Source organism: Strongylocentrotus purpuratus, unplaced genomic scaffold, assembly GCF_000002235.5.
Source record: "Strongylocentrotus purpuratus isolate Spur 01 unplaced genomic scaffold, Spur_5.0 spur5_scaffold_2, whole genome shotgun sequence".
NCBI classification, from domain to species: domain Eukaryota; kingdom Metazoa; phylum Echinodermata; class Echinoidea; order Camarodonta; family Strongylocentrotidae; genus Strongylocentrotus; species Strongylocentrotus purpuratus.
This window is the reverse complement of record NW_022145605.1, coordinates 8,900,922-8,927,706: the sequence shown is the minus strand read 5'-3', so window position 1 is coordinate 8,927,706 and position 26,785 is coordinate 8,900,922. Positions and strand designations below refer to the sequence as shown.

At 36.0% G+C, this 26,785-nt stretch overlaps 3 protein-coding genes across 3 annotated transcripts; 2 read left to right on the top strand and 1 right to left on the bottom strand.

The window, feature by feature from the left end:
* Positions 1 to 54: 54 nt before the first annotated feature.
* LOC105437998 lies at positions 55 to 6,497 on the bottom strand. Its single transcript, XM_030991597.1, has 7 exons — positions 6,362 to 6,497; positions 4,657 to 4,843; positions 3,866 to 3,987; positions 3,584 to 3,676; positions 2,779 to 2,989; positions 2,322 to 2,434; positions 55 to 1,607 (listed from the first exon to the last, which is right to left on the bottom strand). The coding sequence occupies exons 1-7, from the start codon at positions 6,453 to 6,455 to the stop codon at positions 1,429 to 1,431; spliced, it is 999 nt and encodes a 332-aa protein (XP_030847457.1). The 5' UTR covers positions 6,456 to 6,497; the 3' UTR covers positions 55 to 1,428.
* Positions 6,498 to 7,321: 824 nt separating this feature from the next.
* On the top strand, positions 7,322 to 14,507 carry LOC115926645 (transport and Golgi organization protein 2 homolog). Its single transcript, XM_030991596.1, has 7 exons — positions 7,322 to 7,482; positions 10,683 to 10,805; positions 11,698 to 11,812; positions 12,234 to 12,295; positions 12,649 to 12,802; positions 13,498 to 13,602; positions 14,246 to 14,507. The coding sequence occupies exons 1-7, from the start codon at positions 7,341 to 7,343 to the stop codon at positions 14,379 to 14,381; spliced, it is 837 nt and encodes a 278-aa protein (XP_030847456.1). The 5' UTR covers positions 7,322 to 7,340; the 3' UTR covers positions 14,382 to 14,507.
* Positions 14,508 to 18,238: 3,731 nt separating this feature from the next.
* LOC115926644 (BET1 homolog) lies at positions 18,239 to 26,379 on the top strand. The gene is made up of 5 exons (XM_030991595.1): positions 18,239 to 18,365; positions 20,100 to 20,292; positions 21,601 to 21,710; positions 22,469 to 22,525; positions 23,015 to 26,379. Exons 2-5 carry the CDS (start codon positions 20,271 to 20,273, stop codon positions 23,168 to 23,170), a joined length of 345 nt encoding a protein of 114 aa, XP_030847455.1. The 5' UTR covers positions 18,239 to 18,365; positions 20,100 to 20,270; the 3' UTR covers positions 23,171 to 26,379.
* Positions 26,380 to 26,785: the final 406 nt, after the last annotated feature.

Genomic DNA, 26,785 nt, shown 5'->3' with positions numbered 1-26,785 from the left:
ATGCGACAGTAGAAACTAGACCCACAGCCCACAGGAACCTCACATGAGAAAACGTTGAGTGGCAAAGAAGTTTATTATACTTTATCATCAAGGTAAATCAAGCTAAATTTCTTGAGAATTTAATGATGCACGTTATTCTTTTATGTACAGCAGCATAGATTGATTGTAATAACAAAGCAAAGGCAAAATATTGTTCCTACAGGTACATTCCACTGTCTTTTATTCTTGTGAATAAAATAGATTAATCAATTATGCTTAATCTTGAATACATGAATTTATTAGGAGAATTAAATTCTTACATCATCTGTTTGGAGCCAGTAGGGACCTAACTCATTCTTAATAACACTGAGTGAATGCCCCTCTGGCTCTGAACTGACGATATATTTTATGCCAGAGTAGCAAATTTTGTATCTATTTGTACCACATTAAATATACAGCTGCTTGTGAATAGTCGTGTGATATGTACCATAATGAATAAACAACACTTATAAAGAGTCATCTGATAAACTGTATATAGAAGATTTTCCCTAGTTGTTTTTAAATGAAACATTAAATACTTCTTATTTTATTGGTAAGGTGTCATTTTATTTATGCTTAAGAGATTATTCAAATATTCTCAAAGTTTGTGTCTGTAAAGAGCTATTGTAACGCTTTGCCTGGAGGAACTGGGTGGTCTTTGTATTAAGCCTATGGGAAATGGAGAATGCAGTAGTCAACCGGTTAAGTAAGTTTGATCAGTGAATTCAGTGATTGGCAACACTAGAGCTTAGAGCAGACGAAATATGAAGTAAAATGACACATTTGACTTCAATTTGTGTTCAGACCTCACAAAAACAATGCAATGTTAATATCCTGTTTTTCATGGGAATTGTGTGTCCCTGTAATTCAGTAGTTAACAGGTTAAAGTATGAGACACCAAACGACCAAATATCTGGGACTTGCCCAGGTATGAGAAAAATTACTAAGCATGAATGTATATTATCATTCTCATTTTTCTGATCAAAGTTATTTACTGATCAAAGTTTAATAAATTTTATCATGTCAGCGTCTATATGTATGTCAGTGTATTATAAAAAAATATTTATTGAAAGGTCGTTTGGAGGTTATGACGAGTAGAAAGGTTTAAATTTGTGCAAAAGTTAATGGGAAAATATATGAAAATTATACCAAATGAGAGAACTGTTTGAGATTTTTCATGATTGCTAGTCCATTTTCTTTCATCCATTACCTGGCTAACTGATTAACTCAACTTCGACAATGGAAATACAACAGATAGTTTAGCCTATTTTGATCATCAAATAATTATACATCTAAAACAAATTGGCAACTGAGTTTAGTGACAGATTGTGCTCTGTTGCACAAGACATGATTTTGTAAATTTTAAACCATTGTCTTATTTTCAATAATGTGCATTGAATTCATCATTTATCATGATAATGTCATAAAAACTGATACTAGGGCAATTATATAATGAAAGTAGACTATCGACAACCTTCCAGATCTAGATTCGGTTGTGAAATCTTTGTATGGTTGAGTTGGATAGAGATTGTCTTCTGTGAAGCGATATTCATAGTGGCCGCCATCTTGGATTGTAGTGATACTCAGATCTAAATAGAAAAAATGGAAAGGATTGAATGCAACATTGTTCACATATGTAAGGCGATCTTCATTTTTATCATCATGATTCAATTAGGAATAAGTGTTATACAAGCACTGTAAAGAAAATACTATGGTTAAAGCTAAGGTGTTCAAGTGTGAAACCACTACTGAAAATTAGGAGTTACAGAAAACATATATATATTGGACTTATTTATATTTATCAATATTACAGATGCTGGAGGAAGGAGAGCGTTATACATGTACATCAAGCATACATATAGAATTATAGGTCTACTAACTACATGTATTCTATTCCCACTATTTTGAAGCTTAGGAGTGAGGATAAGGAAACATTCTCTTATTAAAAGGAGGGATCTTTCAAAAGTTGCCTCATGTTTTGGTATAAACATGCTTTGTTACCCCTACACAACAATGGAAAGGACTTATAATAGGATCCGATATATACATGTAAGGTATACGGAGGGATAGAGAAAGAGAGAGAGACAGAGAGATTTGATGTTAGTGGGAAAGAGAGAAAGTGTGAGTGTTTTAAAGAGGCAGAGAGGTATGTGTATGTGTGTGTGTAGTGTGTGTGAGAGAGAGAGAGAGAAAGGGAGTGGGGCAGAGAGAAGTATAGAGAGAGTAGGAGAAAGAGGGGTAGGCTCATAGGAGAGCGCATACAGAAAGACAAAGAGGAAGAAAATATGATAGTGCAAGGTCACCTGTTGGAAATATCTGTTGAGATACCGCATCAAATATTCTCCATGTGTATCCTCCCTGATTCATTAAACCATTTAGTTGGGTGATAGCATGATCTTCGGAATCCAATTCAGCTCTGAAAGTATACCAAATTATGAAAAGGGTTTGACAATATATCACACAGTCAACAGAATGAAGAACCTTTTTGCAACTTTAAGCTGACACATAGAAAAACGGGTCAAACGTTATAAAATAATAGCTACATTTATATCAAGCACATAAACAGACATAAACCATACCAGACGGTGCTCTACAAGGTGCCTACAAAGTACATGTGTACTACACCTGGGTGGAGGGTGGCAAGGGTAGATTAATGTCTTGCCAAAGGACATGGTAGCAGGCTAGGACTCGAACTGCGAACCACGTGTAATTTTTAACTTTGTAACTTAATACTCAAATTTGACATCCAGTCACACTCACAAAAACAATGTAATGGATTGATCATTTGCCGCCAACGTGACGTCATACAGTGTAGACGTCGCCTCTGTCAGAACCAGTCGCTTGCACACCTTTGATACGAACGTCCCGTTGGTAAACAAAGCGGTGTTTTCTGTCGATACCGATAGATACACGACTACATCAGTGAAAGGGAGAGCTGGTAGGATATCATCCACCGCAGAATGACATTCTCCTTCATGAGTAGGAAAAAGAAGAAAAAGTACTATCAAACTTTGTGAGACTTAAATTCACCATAGTGCCCCTATTCACTTTTGATGTACTGACAGGTGCACTCGCTTCGCTATTTTACAAAACCAAATTACAAGGATTTTTTTCATTTCTTAAAGTAATTTATTTCTTATATAGTTGTTTTTTACCAAAATGAGAGCTCAAAGTGTATGATTAATTGGTTAGTACTTTACAACCATTTCCTATACAGCTTTCAATTGCTTTATTTTAAAATTCTATCATTTATAAAAAGAGATAGGTAGAGAAAGACAGCTAGTGCATCCATTAAAAGTATTTCACCAAATTAAAATGGATACAGGCCTATATTTTAGTGGTATTCTAAAATTCTACTACCTTCTAGCTTAACTTCTAACATAAATATCAAGAATTTAAAGAAACTCTAATGACTTTTGATGTTAGCAAATTATGTTTGCCTCTCTTTCTTTTACAAGATCAGACCTATCAGGATAGTGTGTTAAAAAACCTGTTATTTACATTAAAGGCTATATAGATATCTGAACGGCTGCATTCAATCATTTAGTTGAAAAATGATACCAACCAGTAGAGTTAAACGGGTCGAATTCTCCATCTTCGTAGTCTGTATAACGCCAAAGATACAGATCATCAGCTTCGATGTGCAGAAGATCTACACCTGTTTTTTTTAAAACACGAAATAGAAAACACATATTAATATATAGCATGGATAATGATAATGATTATAATTATAATTAGAATATACTTATTATAATCATAATAATGATGATAAAATAGCAACATGAATAATGAATGACAGTAATAATATTTTGGTCTAATTAATTCAGTAATAAATGTAAATAAATACCATATTCTGCAGCTTCCAATGTATCTCCGTGGTGTAGGGCCCAATGAGTTGTGTCATGACCTTTCACCCCATTGATTGCCGTCACGTGATGACCAAACTGACTATAAGTGTCGTATTCATATCTACAAAATGATATACATGTCAAATAAATCATTAAAAGTCTAAAAAGAAAGTACATTTATTGAAAACACAAGAATGATAATACAGAATAAAATCATTGTTACCAGGTCTATTATTATTATTATAATCATTTTTATTAGAAGTAGTAGTAGAAGTAGTAGTAGTAGTAGTAGTTGTTGTAGTATCATAATTATCATCATCACCCCGTCATTATTAGGAAAGCAGGGGTCTAGGAGGAAATAATGATGGAGAGGTAAAACGGGTAAAGGAAAAGAAGAACAGGAGGAAGAAACAAGTAGAAGAAATATGGAAGTAAAGGGTAGTAAAAAAAAAAAACATTATAGGAAGATCATAATCTTTAAATTACGTGAACATTTTGATTTGAGGTAAGAAAAGAAGGGCAAAAAAGCAAGGCTTAGAAAAACAAGAACAAGAAGAAGGGAGGAGAAAATGAAAAAAGAAGATCAAATTCAATGGTTTTGATTAAGATGATCTTGATCATAATGAACTAGAAGAAAAAAAGAAACAAAGTTATAAAGAAAGAAGAAAAGAGGAGATATGTTAAGGATGAAGAAAGACAAAACGAAAGAATGAAGAAACAAAAATTATTGAAAGAGGGGAACGTAGATCTAGTTGGCAATGAAAACAAAGATCAAAAGATACAAACTTACGTGAAGTTGTCTCCGTGTTGCTGGTGAGCAGCTTTCATCCCCTGATAAACGGTTGCATTCAAGGGAACGCTGTAACGAACCCGGCATTGTGACGTATGTTCCTCAGCCTGGTACTCAACGGAAAAGAATGACGTCACTAATATGTCTTTGGTTGTGGGTCCGGCGTGGTTATAGTCTTCTGTACACTCTAGAAATTATGGAACAAAAACAAAAAGGAAAATTGTTTTCCCGATCTTTAAGGCACGTCTAAAAAAATAACAATTTTCCCCTGTAATTTCCCCCTTCGTTTAGAGTCATTATTACCATCGATTAATTATTTCAAATTTCAACTCGGGTGACTTATTTCAATAGATTTGTAACAGGATATACTATTTTTGCAAAATCAATTTGTTTGAACATTACAATGGCGCATTACGTAATTCTAACATGATTTCTATAGACACACAATATTGCCCTTGAGTTGATGTATCGAAAATAGTTGCAATCGTGTTTTGTAATCATTTTTTTTTTTGGACGGGGGGGGGGTTAAAAACAAATTATAGGCTTCGTCATTGTTTTGTGTTTTAAATTGGGGAAGGGGGTTATTACGATAAGATTTATTCATTCAAAATAACTCGGTTGTGTATATTGTGTACTCTATAATTGTGTAATTTCAAATAATTTGTATAATGATGTACATGTATTGAATGAATAAAATTTGAAAAAAATACTTTAAAAAAAATATATATTCACGGTTCTTATGGATTGTGTAATTTGCACCTTATTATAGTATGCCACTATGCCTTACCACAATAGATAAGTTGAAAAAAAGGAATAAATAGAAATCACTTTTTACAACTTTAATCAAACTTGATTGTCTTATTACACTAGTTTAGTAAGTTATCAATAATAAGCAGATATCGTTGGTTTGGTATTTATGCTTGGTGGCGTAAAATGTAAATAATTATGTCCGACTCTGTGCAGTGGCGGATCCAGGGGGGGGGCCCCGGGGGCCCGGGCCCCCCCCTTGAGAAAAAAATCATGTAAAATCACGTGATTTTTACGATTTTTGGGGGTTGGGCCCCCCCCCCTGGCGCTCAAGGGGGGGGTGCAAATTGAAATTTTTTTGAGGATCAAAAAAAAAAATATGTGCTTACTACCCCCCCCCCCCCCCCCCCCCCCCCCCCCCCCCCCCCCCCCCCCCCCCCCCCACTGAGCGAATTTTTGGCCGGCGCGTTTTTCAAATTTTCGGGAGCAAAAAAAAAAAAAAAAAAAAAAAAAAAAAAAAAAAAAAAAAAAATTGTGCTCTGTACCCCCCCCCCCCCCCCCCCACTGAGCGACTTTTCGGCCGGCGCGATTTTCAAATTTTCGGGAGCAAAAAAAAAAAAAGTTGGGCCCCCTCCCCTAAGAAATCCTGGATCCGCGCCTGACTCTGTGATACATGTCTGTAAAAACCAAATTACACACACTTGGTCAAGGAATGTGAAATTTGGTCAATTTCATATTCGCAAATTAAATTTATAAACGGCATTGATTGAAATAATGATAACATTCAATATGCGTGGCATAGTATAAGGTCCCTATTGGTTACCTCATATTTCGGTTTAATAATGCCTTCAAATCAATAAGCTGAACGCATCATATCACCTAATAAAATATCAAAGTTGAAATATTATAAAAAGTATGGCAAATCCAGTCATTGCTGGCTTAAGTTTTTTACACTTACCTTGTATTGCGCTGGAACACGTGCACAAGATGCAAACAAAGGCCAGCAGTCTTGGCCACCCACAGCTGACCAATTTGATCATGTTTAATCGCATTTCCACGTTTACTATCTGAACTCTTAATGATACCCGACTCTTATTACGGATGCAATTGCATCGACAACGGCATCTGAGACCTATCCCAATCAAATCATTACGTCTGTAAATTCACGGTTCAAGGTTCAATTCCTCAAATTAATAGCTTCTTCGTGATCATGAACACGACATAATAATAAGCATTTATGTAATATTTGTATTCATTATCATTAACATCAAAGGTTTCCATCAAATGAGATTATTTAGACGAAAGTTACAATGTTTAGTAGTAGGCCTACATGACTGTGAAGGCTCACATCCTCTCATTATATGTTTGGATTTTATGCAGTACTATTAGTTTGGTCTTTATGGGAAGTCTTTAAAAGAAGGACATATATATATAGAGGCCCCTATCTGACAATATTTACTTTATTTATTTACTGCGATGGATGAATAAACAGACTAATCAAAGTGATGATAACTGTATGCATATGCATGACAACAATTTTACCGATCAAAAGTAAATATTGAAGATTTAAGCGTCCAAAGATCACGACAAGAGCCCGATAAGGGTTGGAGTGGCGGATCCAGAGCAGGGGGGGGGGGGGGGGGGATGGGTACATGGGCATGTGCTCCACCCTCTCCGGCCTAAAAAGGAAAAAATAAGTACCCAAAAGGGAAAACTCAAAACTTAGGAAAATCACGAAGAAAGTTACCATAATACCATAGAGATATATACTACTAAACACTTATTAAGTATATATCTCTATGCATAATACGCACCATACGAACTTTCATCCAATCAGATTCGCGGATTACGAAACACGTATAGTAGGGCGCGTTGAGGGCGACAATCAACAGGTTCGATGAAATCTTCTAAGTTTTATCTCCAACAAAAATCAAGAAATGTGTGTTACAGCGTTCTACATCAATGCGAATCCATCTGCTGGTGGCTACAGATTCGTTATGATATTCAACAGGGATGAATTTCTCAACCGACCCACCAAAGCTGCCCATTTCTGGACTGATCATCCTGATATTGTTGGTGGTAAGTTACTTCAGTCCCATGTATTGTTAAACGTGATGTAGATGTAGATCTTTTAGTTCTGGGAACAGAGGGGGAGGGGTTGCTGGGCCGGGACCGGTGGGAGGGGGGAGGGGGAGGGAGGTACTTACATAAGACATACGGGGGTGTGTTGCTCTAGCTAATGGGTCACTTTTTCACAATTTCCAAAATGTTCTGGTTTTTGCATGGCATTGGCAAACGGTGAATAGAGTAAAGGAGGGGGTTTTCGGCCACTTAAGACAAAATCCTATTTGTTGGACCCTTTACTTCCTATTTATTATCATTTCTTGTTCAAATCATGAAGCAAATATTATTATTATTTAAACAAACAAAGAATCCCAGAAAAAAAATCACGAATTGCCATGACAATATTCATTTCAATTTTCACTGTTTTGGAGTCAGTTATTGGCATAGTGAACCAGTTTTCGGCCGCATGTACAAAGTCGATAGGAAGCGCGCGCGCTGTGCGTTTCTGCGCTGATCTATAGTACTAGCGGGCGGAGCTCACCAGGCCGAAAACTAGTACTGCAGTGATCGGAAATTGGAATCTGAATTAGATAGAGATATCATGTGTGCGTTGTGGTGTCCGGCTGCATTGATTTAATACATGCGGTGAGATACTTTTGAGCTTGCGACTGGCACAAAATCGGGCTTTTAATCTAAAAAATACTTGAAATAAAGCTCATTTTATGGTACCCATAAAAATACAGATACGCGTAAGATACTCAATTTTTCAGATTCGGGTAGCGGGACCGCCGATTACATCGCATTATATATATATATATAGGATATATTTTTCATTGCAAATGTGGTTCATCAGTGACTCTGGGATGGTATGGTATGTGTGGGATATGTGATATGCTATTATGCGATGTATTTTAAAGGGATGTTACCATGCATCCAACCAATCGGCCGAAAACTGAAGCTGGTCGATTACCCCCTCCTTCACTCTAACACCCGAAAATTGTGAAAAATGGGCCTTCGAGGAAATTTCCCCCAAATAACCTTCAAGAGTGAAATTCAAAGAAAATCACAAATAGTCTATGTCAACTATAAATGTATCACTAGAAACTAGTAAACTAACAGATGGCCATCGTACAAGTTTTAGGTCAACTACATATCGGGTGATTTATACAAATACAACCACCTCCATAGCAGCTGGGATATACGAGAGATTCGCTGGAAAAATAATGATGTTTTAATGACGTCACTTATGGACCAATACTGCCCAAGCAGACGACATCCCATGAAGAACGAATAGAATTGCAAAGCTATTATTTGTCGAATTATAATTAGTTTAGTGTATATAAATGTAATGGCATGTCAAACCATTCAAAAGGGGATATGACCCGATTCTGATAACTAAAATCTTTTGCTTATAAATACACAGGATAGGGGTTAATTAACAATCAAAGAAACCAGACTTTAAAATTGAAAAACACCCGGAATGATATTAAGGACAGCATTTGTTCCCTCTTGAAACATCGAACATACCGCGGTGTGTGCAGCTGAATATACAATGGCGACAGAATCCTTTATTTTTGTATCGCTGCATTTGTCATCAAAATAAAACCATGCGCGGGTTTAGAGTGAGGCAATAGATTGTACATTTAGCCTGACGGTAGTGAAGTAAGAGAAAGAACTCAAGAGAAGATGAAAACACAGGCACTGGAAATGTGTGAGATGTCATGGGACATCGTCTGCTTTAAAGTGCAAAGCATGTCCATACTGTGATCTCACACATCTCAGCAGCTTCTGGAGAGCTCTTCAGGTGCTATGCCGGGGCTGTATTTAAGCGTTTTGTAATTTATAATAATCATTACTTTGAAATGTTTCCAAGCATTGAATTTTGGTAACCTTGTCGAATTCAAAGTTTCAACTTTGCAATAATGAAAATAAAGTTAGTTTTTAAAATCAATGAATATCTACTTTAAAGATAAAGACCAATTATGGTCATGCGATTGCATTGTGAAATAAACGTTGTGGAATCGATCAGAAAAGGATGATCATCTAGCATATAAGTATTGGTGTGCAGACCTACTGCAAGGTTCTGGAATCATCAAAATGATAAGAAATTTGGCCCAGTCTTCGTAAAGTTACAAACACTGTACACAAAAAGATGTATATGGGACTATGCACACATGTGCGACACGTGGGTTTATCTCTCACACACCAATAGATAAACTAATTTACCAAATATATCAATTAGTAGGCGGTTTCCCGGCAAAATTTTTATCATCATGTATTAGTCAAAACATATTCTTTCACATGATTGGTAATAAGAGCTTCCATTTCATTTTTTGAAATTGGGGCGTTTCCAATACTGGTCTTTACCTTTAAAAATGGGTAGGGGTTTCGAGGCTTGAGTGGCACACCCCGTCCAAACCAAATATGAGAATAAATTGCAAGTCGGTGGAAACCTTCAAATTCAGACTCTGGAATCTCGGCCTCTGATTGGTCCAATTTTGCGGGCATGAAATTCACTTCGGACTGCAGGGCGGTATAGTGAAAAATATTGACCGGGCATAGAATTATGTCTTTGAACGCGCGCGCACGTACATGTAGCTATGGCAATTTAGCTACGCAGGCACGCTGCCGGCAACATTTCATACATGTACAAAAATTGTACACCGAACAAAATTTCTAAAGAGCAATCAATGAAAATTACGTTACGGTGCCGTATTTCATTTGTCTTTAAAATCACAGCTCACGAAGGATGTGGTCTATAAAACAGATGTTGACTGCTTCTTTTTTGCTTCAGGGTTAAAAACCATGGCTCTCGATGATCTCGCATTTCGCAACTGCACAATGCCCCTCGACTATCGTCTCGGGGGAACAGCACAGTTCCGAGCTCACCTCGGGCCATAGTTTTCACCGTGCCCCTCAAAGCAGTCAACATTTGTATAGTGGTCCCTGCATGATGAAAATTCCGGAAAACTTGGAGGGAAGCCATCGAAGAGGATGCCAAAACATCAGGTGTCGGTCGTGTGGATCCCACAGACAGGAAAGCTTGGAAGGCGGCTGTTAAAAAAATAAAATGTCCAACCCACAAAGTGGGACAAATGGACTCTAAACGATGATGAGATGATGATGAAAACTTAAATTCACATGATCATATTAGATTACTTGAGATTGACAGATAAATGTATGGAATTTTTATGTGAATTTTTCTCATCTTTCAGGTGTTGATATGAATCCAGGAAAGGAAGGAGGGACATGGCTTGGAATGAGTAAAAAGGGAAGGTTAGCGGTCATTCTTAACATCTTCAATCCTGGTGGTATCAGAGATGATGCCAAGGGCAGAGGTAAGCTGGAAATCTTTTTTTGATAATGATATTAATAATGATGATGATAGTAATAATGATAATGATAATAATAATGATAATGATAATAACAATGATAAGGATAATAACAATGATAATAATAATAACAATGATAATGATAATAATAATAATGATAATAATAATAATACATGTAGTAGTGATTACAATGAAGATGATAAGAAGAAGGAGAAAAAAGTGGTAGGATAAAAAGAGAAGGAGAAGAAGAAAGAGAAGGAAAAGAAGACTGAGAACAAGGGTACATAGGAGAAGAAGAAGACACATTTTTAAGGTCCCTAATACTACGACTTTAGGTGCCATGTTCCTGTTGTTCTTGCAGACATTAGGTATAATGCTACTTATGACCAATAGAGAGCTAGAACAACACTTTCAAAATAACCATGGTGCATTAAACATAATAAACAATTCTGATACTAGTTTAACATTTATACATTTACTTGATTCACATTTACTATGATGTTATAATGGAACATAGGCCTTCCACAAAATGAAAGCCTTGATGTAAAAGTGGTACATGTTCTTAGTAAGACTTGAAAAATGGTTTTTTTTTTTAGCACAGTTTTGAAATTCTGTATAAATGATAGAACATTTCAGATACGGGGAAGGAGGCTTTATTATGTATCGTAGAAAGTGTGCCAAAGAAGAGGCCACGTCACAACTAAAAATTAAAATTCAACACTCTTTAACTTGACACCTATTAATGTACAAGCTTCAGTATCTTCAGTATCTGAAAACTCACTTGTTCATGTAGCATGTATAGCACAGCATTTACGAGCTCTTACAGCGCAGTAGAATATATCCACATAGTTATTGGCTTTATAAATGAAGATATTATATATTATATCTCTGTTACCAGGAGCTCTGGTGTCAGATTTCCTGACAGGGGAGCAGACAACTGATGACTATCTAAAGAAAATCGCAGAATATGGAGAAGATTATAATGGATTTAATCTCTTCACTCTAGATATCAGGTGCGTATACTGAAGGGCATTATATATTTAGAAATAGATTTTAAAAAACAGTTATGGAAAGAGAAAATATTAATGATTAAGAATGTATGGATCCATTGTGTATAATGCGTATAATGTGTATAATTCATTCTACATGAATTTTTTGCGATGCCTGTTGTTTAAAATTGACTTTTTTGTCCATGAATATGGTATGTGTCTTTTAAACCATCATTAAAGATATGCTTTGCTTTGGTTTACATTTTGTATATGCTTTTTTTCCCAGCTCATTATAGTATAAACTTCCAAAATGGTTACAAATACAGGAGACGAATCGAGAAGTAATGTCACCTTCAATCGTTTACTTCATTCTCTGACATCCTATTTGGTACACTATTTTTATTATTATTATTTTTTTCTTTTTCTTACTCTCTTCTTTCTAAAGCAATGGGGATGCTGCTTATTACAGCAATAAATCAAGCAAGCCACCGCAAAAGCTGCAGCCAGGTTAGCATGTAATCTTATTTTCTTTGATCTTGCTGGGTGTTATGTTGGTTCTGTCTCTATCAGCCGTAGGTGAGCAGACCCCCTAATCCTCCCCCCGGATCCTGGCCATGAATTGTAACTTAAATATTTGATTAATATAACATTCCAATCTCTTAGCTGCAATGTACAAAATAGACCTTTAAAACAAACAATAATTACCAGGCATTCTGTAGAATAATCATTAAAGAGTATGACGGAAAACAAATTAAAATATCTTTTTTTATTTGATCCTGTGAATTTACTGGATGACAATGAACAATCTTCATCTTCATCTTCATGTGTTCTTATATTTGCATCATGTGTTCCTTCTGCAGGCATCTTTGGGGTTTCAAATTCCACTCTTGAAAAACCGTGGCCAAAGGCAAATCATCTGAAGACGAGCCTTGAGGAGATTATTAACAGCTCCAGTGGTCTGTCGTCAGAAGATCTTCTCAAGAAACTTCACAGCGTTTTGGAAACCTGTGAATTGTAAGTTGAGTGTAATGAGGAGGACTTTGCACCAGTCTAATGTTCTCTTTTTTTTAACAGTCCATCGCATAACTTATGACCTGACTATGAATGGAATTTAAAAGAAATAGAATTAGTCTGATTGCATAAGATTTCAGAAAATATGACTTCTCCCTAATTGAGTTCCCAATTGTCATACAAACATTGTAATTTATCACAAAGTCCAGGAGTAGTTGTGTTGTTTGTTGTGCAGCAGCCTTTAATATATTTTATATGAGACTGAATAGGAAGAAAACTACTAGATCACAAACACTTGCATAATTTTTTGAACATGTGATGTATTTTTTTGAAAATATATACCGGTACATTATGGTGATGTATAGTATATCAACATCACACAGTGGCGGATGGGAAAAAAATACAGTTAAAAACATGTTAATTTTCCCCTTTTTTTTGAGATGGGCCCCCTCCCCTGGCGCTTAAGGGGGGGAGGGGTGCAACTTTTCAAATTTCCGAGGGCCAAAACAACATTAGTGCTCACTACCCCCCCCCCCCCCCCCCCACCCCCTCCCGCTTATTCACCGGCTGGCTGTTTCGCCAGTAAATATTCTCTCACGAATTGGGCTCCCTCTTTGGCCCCCTCCCCTGCCGCCGGCTGGACCCCCCTGACGTCACAGATGAATTCAACATTCATGTGTGTATATCCTATCTTTTAGGTTGAATGGTGAACAGTTTAAATTCAAACCTGGGATGACTATAGAAGAAATGAGAGCAGTACTGCCACAGATGGTACATGTTTGGTCACCAGTCTATGGAACAAGGTATGAAACCATCATTTTATGCATCTTTTGTATTTCTTCTCATAGGCCCATTTCTTGAAGGCAGTTAAACCTGGTTTAAAGCCCCTCTGAAGTGTTGGGAGCCCCACAAATTTGATGGCAAAATTTTACTTAAATTTTATCATAATGTGAAAGAGGATTTCATTTAAGACACCTTTCTGCAAAGATTTCGCCCCCCCCCCCCCCCAAAAAAAAAAAAAAAAAAAAAAAAAAATGTGTTTGAAGACAAATATTAATAACAAAATACATAATATTCTTCCATCAATATTCAACTTCAAACACATTTGTTTTGAAATTCCTAGCAGAAATGTGTCCTAAATGTCATCCTCTTTCACATTATGATACAATTTAAGTGAAATTTTGCTTGATTTGTTGTATCTTGCTATTCTGTGCTATTTATTTATGTAAAGTCACATGGATTGGAAAGAAGACTTTCATGTTATAGCTATTTATTTCATTTACCGTAATATATTTCATTTACCAGCATCTATGTGACTCACTCCAAACCTTACTGTTGTTTTGTATTCACCTTTTTCTTGATTTTATCTAGTGCTGAATGAATAATGTTAATAACAATAATGACGTTAATGTTTTTTGTTTTGTTTACATCTGTTGATTTTGACAGGTCTAGCACTGTGATAACTGTAGATGCTGCAGGAGAAGTGGTCTACTCTGAGAAGTCTTTAGAAGAACCCATTGACCCTTCTAATCTGAAATGGACCACCAAAGAACACAGATTCCATCTCACATGTGCTTTATGACGAGCCTCTTGACCCTCTGATGATCTGAAATAGACTACCAAAGAAAATGAATTCTAACTCTCTTTTAAAGGGATCCGGTAACTTTGTCTCAGATTCTGAAACAAAATTCTGGATTTTACTCATGATGCAATGATAATTATAAACCTTAGGTCAGTCAGGAACCCCATGACTTTTACAAGCCGATCGCCTGTCTGATTATCAAGATATTTATGATTGGAATTACAAATTTTGAAAACCGTTCGCCTGACGGTTTTCATAACACTACAGTCTATTGGGGAAAACAAGTATGGTAAAACCGGTCACTCAAAGATTTTTACTTTTTTGAGGCACTTCTTGATCATTTTGAAGCGCAATTTTTTTAGGGCTTCAATATTACACCATATCACAGACACTGATAACACGTAGGGCCATGTATCTCAGATTTAACATTGTTAAACGATCCCTTTAATCTGTGATGAAATCTGGCCCTTAACCCATTACCTCCTGGAAATGAGTGGTTCCTGTGTAAAACCAATAGGAATGTGAGGATTCAGTATTGAAATGAATTGAAGCTTGTTCACATATGCTGCCGTAGCAGTTTACCTCAGGTATTGTCTTTTTAGCCTACTTAATCGTACTGGACTTCCCATTTTTCAAACCTTATGAAATACAGATAACTGTGTATTCATTGGGCCGTTGTTGTTTCATGATCATGATTTTCATCCCCACTTGCTATTCATGTAGTAAAAAAGAAAATAAAACAAGTGCAGTTTACCATGGCATATTGAAAACTAGATTATTCATAACCTTTGTAAACAGTTTTTTTTTGTGTTTTTCATAATTCAAGAATGAAAGGTGGACTGGTTGAATTAGGGTCTTTGTTGAATACTTTTTGATGTAAGCTTGAATATCACATTCTCAGGAAAAATAAATTGGGCAAAATCAAATTTTCACATAATTAAACAAATGACAAAACTTGTTACGGGTATGAATAATTTAGCTGTTAACTGTATGAATGAGTCTTGAATGAACTGCCAGAGCACGAAGGAATTTGGAGGAATGTAATGATCTCTCACATGATACATGTAGGTGAAACCCAAAAGTTACAATTCCATCTTACCTGCGATTCATGATGAAACCTATGTTCCCCTTTAATCTTATTCCGACAATTTGAAGACATGTAATATATTGTGTGCAATTATGAAAAAGATAGGAGGAATTGTGAAATAGTTATATAGAAGTTTTAAAGGAGAACTTCAATATAGGTTTGTTACTCAGATCATGTGCTTTGTAAATGTAGTTAACATTCGACCTGAGGTCAATGGCACATCCCACATACTGTTAGGTAGGAGCTGTCATTCCGCCCCCCCCCCCCTCCAACACAACTACTGTACTACTTGAAGGCCTAATCCAGAATTTGTTGAACTCCAGTCCTTCATTTTACTCACATTTTAAAGCTTATCTGCCGTAGTTTACAGGAGGGATTAAACCGCTCTACAAGGTCACTTGACATGTGGTTATCTCGTCAACTCAGCTCTCAGTTAACATAAGAAAAAGAGGATCATGGGGGACCAATGGTCACCGATTAGGCATTGTTTGTTATATAGAGGGCGCAAGTAGCTACCAGTAGTGCAGTGGGCCTTTAACTTTGTAGAAATTAATCTGAAATCTGTTTGTTGAATTTCTCAGTTATTACATTTTTCATTAACCTTTAGCATTCTGTATGTGTGTTTGTGCGTTTCTTTTTCATATTCCTTCATGTAGTTAGGCCTACTGAAAACAACTAAAATGGGTACTCAATGGAAATGTTTGGCATTTTTAGGGATTTTATGAAATTTTTAATCTATGTATTGGCAGAGATATGAAGAAATAAATATGTTTTATTCTTGAAAGAAGAAAACGATAGCATGACATTTTTTCTGAAATTGATTTTTTTGGAATAATTTAGTCATTTTCTTTTGTGTGCCTAAAGTAGGAAACAAGTAATTACAGCAAAAATCCTATTTCCCTGAAATTTTCAATTCAAGCACAATTTTTTAAAACAGATTTTAACTTACAAACACAATTATTATTATTTCATGAAATTGTGTGAAATCATTTGAAATTTGTGTAAGTTATATTACTGAATATATATTTTGCCCATCAAAAAAAAAAAATCAAAATTGGAATCCAGTTTGTATATTTTGTACAAGTACCATGTTGCAATGTAATGGAAATGTTTATGTTGAATGAAAAATGAAATTATATGACTATGCATGTGTTATATACACGTATGAAAATAGCAGAATAAAAGTAAATGAATTTAAATCATATATAACACAACATTTTCTTCTGTGTAATACTTTTTAAGCAGTCCCATTGATTATGGTGTTAATTATTCAACCATTACTGTTAATAGTCCTTGTCAATATCATATCTCTGATATTCAAATTTGTAAAAAAAAGTCAATGACTTTAAATGCTATAAAGTTTCAAACACTTAAGTAATTCAATATTACTCTTCAGTGCAACACTTCTAGAAAACCATGAACACTGGCCCAGTGTTTGTGTTTTTGGTCATATAGAGGTCTTATTTTTCACGGTGCTCGCCAATCTAATATCATTTCTTTGATATTAACATTTGTGGAAACTATAGTGTTTTGCACTATAAAGAAGGATGAAAGAGAATGAACTATGTTTATTTTGTTACTTTTAATGTAAAACATAAAATGGGAAAGATTTAAAAGCATATAGACTTGAGATGCCCCTGCACAGAGTTTGGCGTGTATGTCCCGGCTACATCATTATTACATCACAAATAAAGAATGGAAAGGTTGCTTACATGTAATGGGTTATTGTACAGAATGATAATTGGAAGGGTTTATAACAACAACGACCATGATTGAATGATTAAAATGAAAGAAAAGAAGAAAGCTGAAAAATTCTTTGAATGAGTGTGAGACAAATAAGCAAAAGAAGATTGCACTTTGCCTAAGGATATTTCCTGTATTTTTGTTTGTTTAATATTACTTTTTGACGATCAACCAGCCCTCGGTCAGAAATCGTCCAGCCGACAATTGAGCCAAAATATCAAGCGTCCTGTGGGGAAAAGTATACTCAATTGATTTGCCATGGTAAGTCTACTCCTGGTTTAGATTTTTTTAAGGTCATGAAGCAAATGGTCCACTAAATTAGAGTAAGGTTTAATCTCATTAAGCATGTTATTTTAAGCTGAGGTAGGGTAGTACTGTGTATATTTTGGGGGTATTATTTATTATATTTATTATTATTATTTATTTATTTTTGAAAGGGTTAAGTAGATATGAATTGGCCTTATTTTCATGTTTGGGCATAATTTTCCAAGCACTAAATTTTCAACTATGAATGCTTCTCTTCTGTATAGAAAAATCCTCCAAATTACTGATACCACCTATTCTAGTCTTCTTAATGACATGATATGTTTCTCTCTCACTTAATTCTCTACAGGGCTTTCTTCTTTTCCGTCACATTATTATGATCCTTAATTGTAACCTCTGATTTACTTCTTGAATTTTCACTATTCACTTGATTAGGTTGTATGGTTACTATGACCTAGGACCTAGACTGTTGTTGAACACAGTTTCCTTTGCTTCATATTTTTATTTATAGTTATAATCTTTAACAAAAATTGAGTATTAATTGACATGAGTCTATTTTGATGGGTGTTCAAATGAAAATAATATGCCCTTTAGAAATCCTGAAGGGTAGTTTATTAACTCTCATTTTCAACAATCAACATGAAAAGTAACTACAAAAACCAATCAAATCAAATCAAATCAAATCAGATTAGTTTTGAAAATTATTGGTTCATGATCTTGACGGCTAGGTTCAACTTGCTACGTGTTAGTCGAAAAACTGTCGTCTAAGTTTATTATCTTTTCTGCTACGTGTACTTTTGTAAACAGGGCACAGCCGATACTACTTGTTTTTGCTTTTTTGGAAGAATTTCATGTCATTATTAAGACAGAGAGCTCGAGAGCTGAATGTTGTAAGTCAATAACCTTATCATCTGCATGTTGTTATTGTAAAGTTTCTAAACCAGGATGGCATGACCTTTTGATCGCTTTTGTTATCTGAGAGTGCCTACTCGCTCGCTGTCCTCCAAATTACGACCGGGCTGTCGGAGGGCTGCAGGCCTAGGACACAGCCGGGGTGATGCCATGGTCATTGGCATTGCATTGGCATGCATTGCAGCTAGCAGCTGCGCGCTCTGTAGCGGTAGCCTACTTGGTACCGTACTTGGTTGTGTAATCCCTTTGGCAGCTCACTCAGGAAGCTATACTGGGATAGTAGGTGAAGTGAGTAACTACAAGGAGTGCAGTGTCATGAATTGCTGGAATGGTGTGTGTACAAAGAAAGCGGCGCTTGTTCAGAAACCTATCCAAAATTTGACCCATTACTCAGGCGTGGAGATACCCTACTAAAACATACCCAAAATGAAATAAATATTCATTAGGTCTAAATGTCTAAATAAAGATCATGAGTTAAAAGTTGATATGTTTATTCCCCGTTTTTTGTCAATTTCTTGTTATTTTTTGAGTTTTTTCAGGAGAACGTTGATATTAGTATGCACTTTTTCACAGGTTTCACGGCAAACCGCTCCACAATACAAGTGCATACCGATGGTGGATTGCGAGCGGGCGCGCGCCTTGGTGAAGATATCTACCGTAATGTCTCAGATCCTCATTACGGCTGATAACTTCACACAGGCGCACGCCCGCCTGCAACCCACCATCATCAGTATGCACTTGTATTGTGCAGCGGTTTGCTGTGAAACCTGTAAAAAAGTGCATACTAAAATCAATGCTTTTCGGAAAAATACTCCAAAAATAACTAGAAAATTGACACCAAACAGGTAATAAACATATCGACTTTTAACTCATGATCTTTATTTGGACATTTAATGAATATTTACTTCATTTTGGGTATGTTTTAGTAGGGTATCTCCACGCCCGAGTTACGGGTCATATTTTGGATAGGTTTCTGAACAAGCGCCGACAAAGCACTTGTTAATTTACAGTGTGGGGGCAGTAAACAAAAACACAAATGTGATTGTGAACATAAAATACATTCTGGCACTGTGCTTGTGGCACACAAAAAATCTTGCAAACTACCGTCAGCGTTCGCTGGAGGAGTCTTCTTTCTGTGCAGCACACTTTTAAATTGATCAAGAAATTCTACCCCTCCCCCCAGGCCCCCAAAATTCAAAAGGAAATTTGTAATAGATCTTAGATTTAGGCCTAGAGGCTAGAGATTCTTTTTTTTTTTTTGCAGTTTTAGCTTACCTGCATGCTGCATGCCAGGTGATGTGTTCCAGATGATTAAACTGCAATTCGCATGACAAAAATGCTTACCTCTGCATCTGCGAAGACTCAATAGTTCGCGATGTTAATCAAATGCAAGTACTGAAGTCGACCCTAACGATCATGATGTGGTGATCAGTGGTGTTTGAAAAAGGCTGTTTCACGTTGCCGATTTGATGTTGAATTCAGACCATAGCTATTAGTTTTAATGTATTATCTTAAATAATAACAGGCATGCATGTGTGGGGAGTTTGCTGAATTCAGCAACACTCTAAGAGTGTGCCTTGTGCTATTGTCATAAAGTCATCATCACATTGGCAATGCGAAATAAGCATAGGGTCTATATCGTATATGTAGTAAATACAATATGATTTATCTTCTTACTCTTCTCCTTTCTTTAAATTCATGAAAATATCAAGATTTAGTGCAAGCTCAGACTAGCTCTTTCAAAGGCTCCTACTCCTAGAACCAAGGAATTGAGATAACAACCAACACCTGGAAAGCAAGACAATAATTGACAGGGCCGGGTGTCAGTGATCCATCAGTGACGTTAATCTTGAAGTTCTGCATCAGACACTTCTCTTTCAACCATGAGACGGGCAGCAGGAGGAGGTAGGTCAGGGTCAAGTCCAGTAATCCAGATTTGAATTTGTTTCCACTTGCATTTCTCTTTCTCTTTCTTTCTTTCTTTTTCTCTTTCTTGCATTTCACTTTCTCTCATCTCCATTGTTTCCACTTGCATTTCCCTTTCTCTCATCTCCATAGTTTTCTGATCAGTTTTTGTCTTGATATGGTGGTATATCCAAGTGTTTTAATTTCCAACCTTCCCCCGCCCCCTCCAGGCAGATATTGTGCAACGTGTCCTAGACATATATGACATACTGGACTACTTTTTTCCATGTACTTCACCCCAAAAATGAAAAATATGTTATGACAATTTTATTTAGTGATACCGTAAAGAGCCATATACCCGGTATGTCAATGCTGGTAATATCACTAGATTCTCATTTTCTTTGGTGCACACCTTGCCTGGAATTGTGCCTCAAAAAAGTCTCAATTTGGTCTCATGGGGCACTCAAATACAGGATATTATAATTAAAGCAAGAGACTATGAGCATTGGTTCAGAGACAAAAATAAGGAGCCCCTCCCCCCCCCCTCCCATTGTCACTGGTTTTGTCATTAAGGAAATGTTTAGCTCCTTAGTACATGTGCTCCTGATTGTCAAAATTAGGTGCTTGTTATACAATTACAGTTTACAGTTTTCGTTTTCAACAAACGATGATAACTCACTATCCAACTCTTGATAAATTTAGAGTCTGTCATCTGCTTCCAAATCCAGTCATCAACTTACGTATAGCTATATATGTAAATCCTTTATGGCTACTCCATGCCCCATATGATGTTTGACATTTTATCCATATGGAGCCAGAAGGGTGTTGATTCGTATAATTTAATATGGTGTTAATTAATGCCCTTTTTTGCTTTGATCAGCCAATTTGTACATTTATTTCATCAATAAATGAAAACAAATCTTTTCTGGTTTCAGGAAAGTTATTACCGGTAAATGGTCCTATCTAGAGAAAATTTTTCAGTTTTTGAACGAGAAAATGGAGGAAAAAAATTAGACACATTACGTCATGGAGTCGCCCTTTATTATTAAGTGTTTTCATATTTGTGGCTCCAGGCTGTTATTAATCTCATGCATATTCATAATAAACAGGTTAATATTGCCATGCACAGAGAGCACTCTGATCAGAGTCTGATCTGGAATTCATGAAGAAAAGAAAAACAGTCGGGGTAAACTTAGTTATTAATTTTTTAGTAATATGTTATATCTTGAGCATTTGGCGTATAAAGGACCAGTCATTTAAACATGTAAAATTATGTTGTTATGATAAGACTTCATATAATCTTTTCAGGTGGAACCAACCCGACCACCAGTCAGGGCTATGGAGATTACAATGCTGTTGAGGAAGAGAACCAGCACCTCACCGAAAACCTTCGATCGAAAGTTAGCGTTTTAAAAACGGTAGGCCTGCGATGTGTTTGCAAGTATTTTATTGTTCTGTCTACTATATCTCCAATACTAAGTACTTACGTGTTGACACTGATTATCTCGTTTGCTCATGTTGCTGCCAACTTCTGTAGGGTTTCAATGCGTTCACAGGAGTCAGAAGGCTAAGTTGCTATTTCATGGAGGTAGCACTGATATAGCAAGAAAGAAACAAAAATCAAGCTTTGTATTGCAATTAGGAACTAAGCTCAGTCGACAAAAAGAGATCATATTTGAGCCATAAGGTCCGTGGTAATATTTGACGTGCACACCACATCAAAATTTCAAGAAGATGATTTTTTTTTTTTCTGACCAGGAAAGGCGTGGTCATCCAATCCTCCTGTGATGACCATGTAGTTTGATCATTAGAGAGGATTGTTGATATAGATCCCTCAAATAGTCATCTAAAGAGCAAGGGAGCACTGGAAAATCATAAACACCATCTCATGCCTTTTGAGCCATGAATAGATGGCTATGATTTCACAGTTTGGCTTAAACTTCTGCATGTTTCTCCATGCAGTATTACTGTTAATTATTATGATCATTGTATAGTTATTGCCTTTTTAAAGTCTACTGCCATGTTTGTTTCTTTTTGTGTTGATATTAGTTCTTCCCATGTATTTTGATGAACCATGCAGGGGGAAAAAAATTCTTCAAGTAAATGCATTTTGTATTGATAGTCTTAAACTTTTGTAAATTACTGCACTATGGTCACCTTTTTTTTTATCTTACAGCTCAGTATAGACATGGGCCATGAAGTCAAAGAACAGAACAAACTTTTAAGTGATATGGTGAGTGATTAATTCTCATATTTATGATATTTGTCAAATTGTGAATGATCTTTTACTTGTTATTATTTTTATGTAATATTTAGCCATTTTGAAGGAGGAATTCTTCCATTTTTTGGTTGCAGGTACATGTAGTTGGTCCAGAGTCACTTGCTAACTCTCAATAAATTACTAAATTTGTTCTGTCCCAATCAAAATACCCAAACATAACCTACGGCCTAAAATCACAACCCATGACATGTCCATATGTATCTTTGATAAAATATAGCTAGGACTCGGAGCCCTGGAGCAAATGTCACCTGCGGAGATGTTTGATCTCCCACTTACAGAATTATTGTGATAGTTTTTGTCTCTTCCTATTCATGAAATGTATTTCGTATTGTAATGCTTGAAATAAAAAATAATGTACAGTGTGTGTTTATAAATTCAACATATAATTAGCAAAGATTGTGCATTAATCCGTTGAATTCACTTTCTTCAACCCTCTTTTAGGACCAAGAGTTTGATGCCTCGGGTGGCTTTCTTGGTGCCACCATGGGGCGACTATCACGCCTCTCCAAGGGGGGACTCCATTGCCACTATCTCTACCTGTTTCTTTTTGCCGCCTTGGTCTTCTTCATCATCTATGTCATCCTCAAGTCGAGATGACCTTTGACGTCAGTAGAGGGATTTAAGAACATTCAGATGGGTTATTTATATAGCCATAAAAGGGAAAGGCCTTTTTGTGTGCTTTATAGCATCTATGTGTACAGTGCATCACATTTATGATTTGATGATACATTAACCTTATCACTAAATATTGAATTCATGTATTTCAGAACATGGGGGATCGAGCTAGCTTTAGCACCGGGCAGACTCTGCATTAAACGGTGATTAGGTTTCAAGTGTTAGAAGTGCTACCTACACATGGGATCTATAACTAGCATAAAATTTCATGTTCTGTGAATTTGCATGTTTTGAAATGATCAGCATTACCTCTTTATTAACCCTTTGCTTCCGGGAACCAGGTGGCACCTGTATTAATCCTTTGAGAACGAGAGAATTCAGTAGGCAGAAGGTTAACTGTTTCATCATCATCATCAACTTCAGGTGGCGCTGTAAAGCGCTGCTGTGGTCTTCACGAGAGCACGCCATGCAACTCTTTCACCTGCCATTTGTGTTGCACCTTTCATTCCTTGTCCAGACACTTTCTTGATACCAGTCCAAGATATTGGTGGACGACCTCTACCACGTTTTCCTTCGACTGCTCCTTGCAGTATTTGCTTCTCAACACCTTCAGATCTCCTAACAATGTGCCCAAAATAGTTTAGTTTTGTTTCACACATTCCTATAAAACAATGTTAAAAATTCTTCGTTTTAAATGATGTATCAGTGCGAAAAATTTCCTCAAGTATTTGTCATCGATTCAGCTCTCTGGGCATGGCTAAGTCAAAGTAGAGTTTCCGATGAGTCAGAGATGCCCTTAGAGATGCCCCTAATGCCAAGTTAGCCTGGACCCTTGAAGGTGAACATGCTGCTTATAATGTACTATCACTAATGCCTTGCATACAAATGTCAGTTGATTTTAGTTGATTACCTAAAGTAAGTTGAGATTATTTAGATTTTGAGTTGTTTTATAAACAGAACAGAAGATCCATTAGATCTTGTTAAATTTACTAGATTAGAATGTGATTACTAAACAACGAAATTGGACAATTATATCTTCACTATTTAGTCAGTATTTTTTTTCAAGCGACCTTTTGACACCTGTGATTTTCTTGCTTTTTATTCATCTCAATACTATGAAAAAAGTGGCTGTCTCACATACATTTATTTTTAGGATTACCTAAGAATTGTTACTCGTAGACTTGTTATATATATATATATATATAAGAAATTTTTGTATTGTTATTATCGTTCAGAGTTAATTGACAGCAGTTCCCACATGTGGATCGTTTTCCTGTGCTTGTCTACATGATTGCAATTTTAGCTAACTTCTGATTTTCAGACTTCAAACGCATTCTGCAAGGAAAACAAAGATACGGGGCCAAGTTTCACAAAATAACATTGGATATCTATCATTCCATGATATATTAACGTGTTAACGTGTGTATTGAAATTATCATTCGTTCGATGGGATGTTGATGAATTTGTACTCCTAAATGTTTTGTGAAACAATGCCATGGTAGGAATGATACAAAGGTGGATGTTTCATCCTATGGTTTTTCTTGAATGTTTAGATACTGAAAGAATAATGTCACAGCATTCAGTCCTTCAAAAACTGATTTAGATAATCAGTACTCAAGGTGAATTTCATCCTCATTTATCCTTTTTATTTATTATCATTTATATGATGATACATATGTAGTTTGAAGGTGGTGTGTGTACATATACCTTTTGCGGGTTTAAGATTGTAACTAGCCTAATGTTAACATTATATTATATTTGTTGAAGATATAGTGCTTAATATTATTATTCAGAATGTGAGAACTAAAAATTATCTTTGGATAATTCTATCGTACTACATGTATAGTAATAATGATAATATAATAACATACCATACTTATATTGCGCCATCTATCTATTCAAAATATTCTGAAGTGCTTATGAAATTTAAAAAGTACATTTATGTACTTGTTTCTTTCTGGTAGCACAGTGACCACAGATCATTGAAGAAGAAAAATGTCTGTGTACCTAGATGACAGGCTAGAAATGATGAAATTCCTCAAATATCAATAAGAATTAGCTTGGGAATATAATGGTATGCTTATTTGTTTTTCCTGTTGCCTTTACTCTTACAAGGGACCCTATTACATGTTGGATGTTCCTTTTTTGCACTACTTAATGCAATTATAGAAATGCCATATTGGATGCACCCCTGCAAGATAAGTTTAAGGTTTGGTAAAATTTATCTTTGGAACCACTGGGCGAAATGTATGAACTGAATACAGCTTTATTTTGAAAGAAATTTGAATAATGTAATATGGCCAAGTTGTATACAGCTCACGGGACATCTCAGAAGACCGACGGCCCATGAGACAAATAATGTCAGTCTGGTGTATCTTCAAAAATGTTATCCGAAGGCTTTTGGGCTGTCAGTCTCTGGGCTGTCGGTCTCGTGTCCTGTAGCCTATAGGTAGATTGGCAGTCATGCAACTGTACAATGTATACTCCAGGAACAATTGCTCTGCGGTCAAATGTTTACAATGACTGCATTCTTCCAACTCAACCCCAGACGAAACACAATACCAAATCCTGACCTTAAACCTTACCTAAACCCCAACTCTGTATATCTTTGACAAAATAAAGAACAGAACAAAATATCATTGTTGCAGTAGGAAATGTTGGATCACCGCAACTGGTTTCAGTATGATTCTGCCAGTCGATTCTGCCATTTTTTTCCTGATGTGAGGGTCACCCTGATTGCAATGATTTGAAATGTCATTACATATACAGTCAAACCTGTCTATAAAGTCTACCCTAGGGAAACAGAAAAGTGGCCTTTGTAGACAAGTGGCTTTTAAAGACGGGTTCCACAACACATTTCTTTCTCGAGTGAGACAAAATACATGACCACTATAGAAAGGTGGCCACTATAGAAAGGAGGACTTTATAGAGAGGTGGCCACTGAGACAGGCTTGACTGTATGTCTTATCTATGAGCATTATACAGACATAGCTCAACAGGGCAAATTTACATTTTTCAAATTTGCAGGGTTTTTTTTTCTTCTCAGTTTTCTTCAAGATGGAACTGAAGATGAGTGATGTACCTTGACTTGTAAATTTAGCGAGTTTTGTGATAAGAGGGTTACTAACTAATTTACTCTGAAAGAGATATATTTCACTATTTTTGAATAAAATGTATTATTTGTAATGTTACAGTTGACTCCATGTTTTTCATTGATAAAACCAATTTATAAGGTTGTTCAAAACTTCATGAAGTGATTGTGAGAATATGATTCATTCTTGATAGATAAAGGTTATATCTTCTCTGAACTTAAAGTAACTTGGTAACATTGTTTAGATGAGACAAAATGGCTAAGGTAGTGACTTCACTGCTAAATGTGCAATTAAAGATAATCTGAAAATTTGAGTAAAAAACAGACCATTATTAATGATAACAATAGGGGGAAAATTATCTGATCGATTCCTTACTTCTCCCAACTATATTAATACAATTTAATTACAGTTTAGGTGAATGTAAGTCATCTCAAAGCATTGAATTGGCTCTATATCCCAGTCCAGACATCCAAGTGTTGAAAGTTTTTTTTAAAGCCCGTCTTAT

Excerpts from the sequence above, each read along its gene's own strand:
- LOC105437998 (XM_030991597.1), bottom strand. The coding sequence starts at position 6,455 with ATGCGATTAAACATGATCAAATTGGTCAGCTGTGGGTGGCCAAGACTG. Across the intron at positions 3,988-4,656 it reads CAACACGGAGACAACTTCAC|ATATGAATACGACACTTATA; the intron begins GTAAGTTTGTAT and ends ATCATTTTGTAG. Across the intron at positions 1,608-2,321 it reads TCAACAGATATTTCCAACAG|ATCTGAGTATCACTACAATC; the intron begins GTGACCTTGCAC and ends TTTTCTATTTAG.
- LOC115926644 (XM_030991595.1), top strand. The coding sequence starts at position 20,271 with ATGAGACGGGCAGCAGGAGGAG. Across the intron at positions 20,293-21,600 it reads GAGACGGGCAGCAGGAGGAG|GTGGAACCAACCCGACCACC; the intron begins GTAGGTCAGGGT and ends TAATCTTTTCAG. Across the intron at positions 21,711-22,468 it reads AAGTTAGCGTTTTAAAAACG|CTCAGTATAGACATGGGCCA; the intron begins GTAGGCCTGCGA and ends TTTATCTTACAG.
- LOC115926645 (XM_030991596.1), top strand. The coding sequence starts at position 7,341 with ATGTGTGTTACAGCGTTCTACATCAATGCGAATCCATCTGCTGGTGGC. Across the intron at positions 7,483-10,682 it reads TCATCCTGATATTGTTGGTG|GTGTTGATATGAATCCAGGA; the intron begins GTAAGTTACTTC and ends CTCATCTTTCAG. Across the intron at positions 13,603-14,245 it reads TCACCAGTCTATGGAACAAG|GTCTAGCACTGTGATAACTG; the intron begins GTATGAAACCAT and ends TGATTTTGACAG.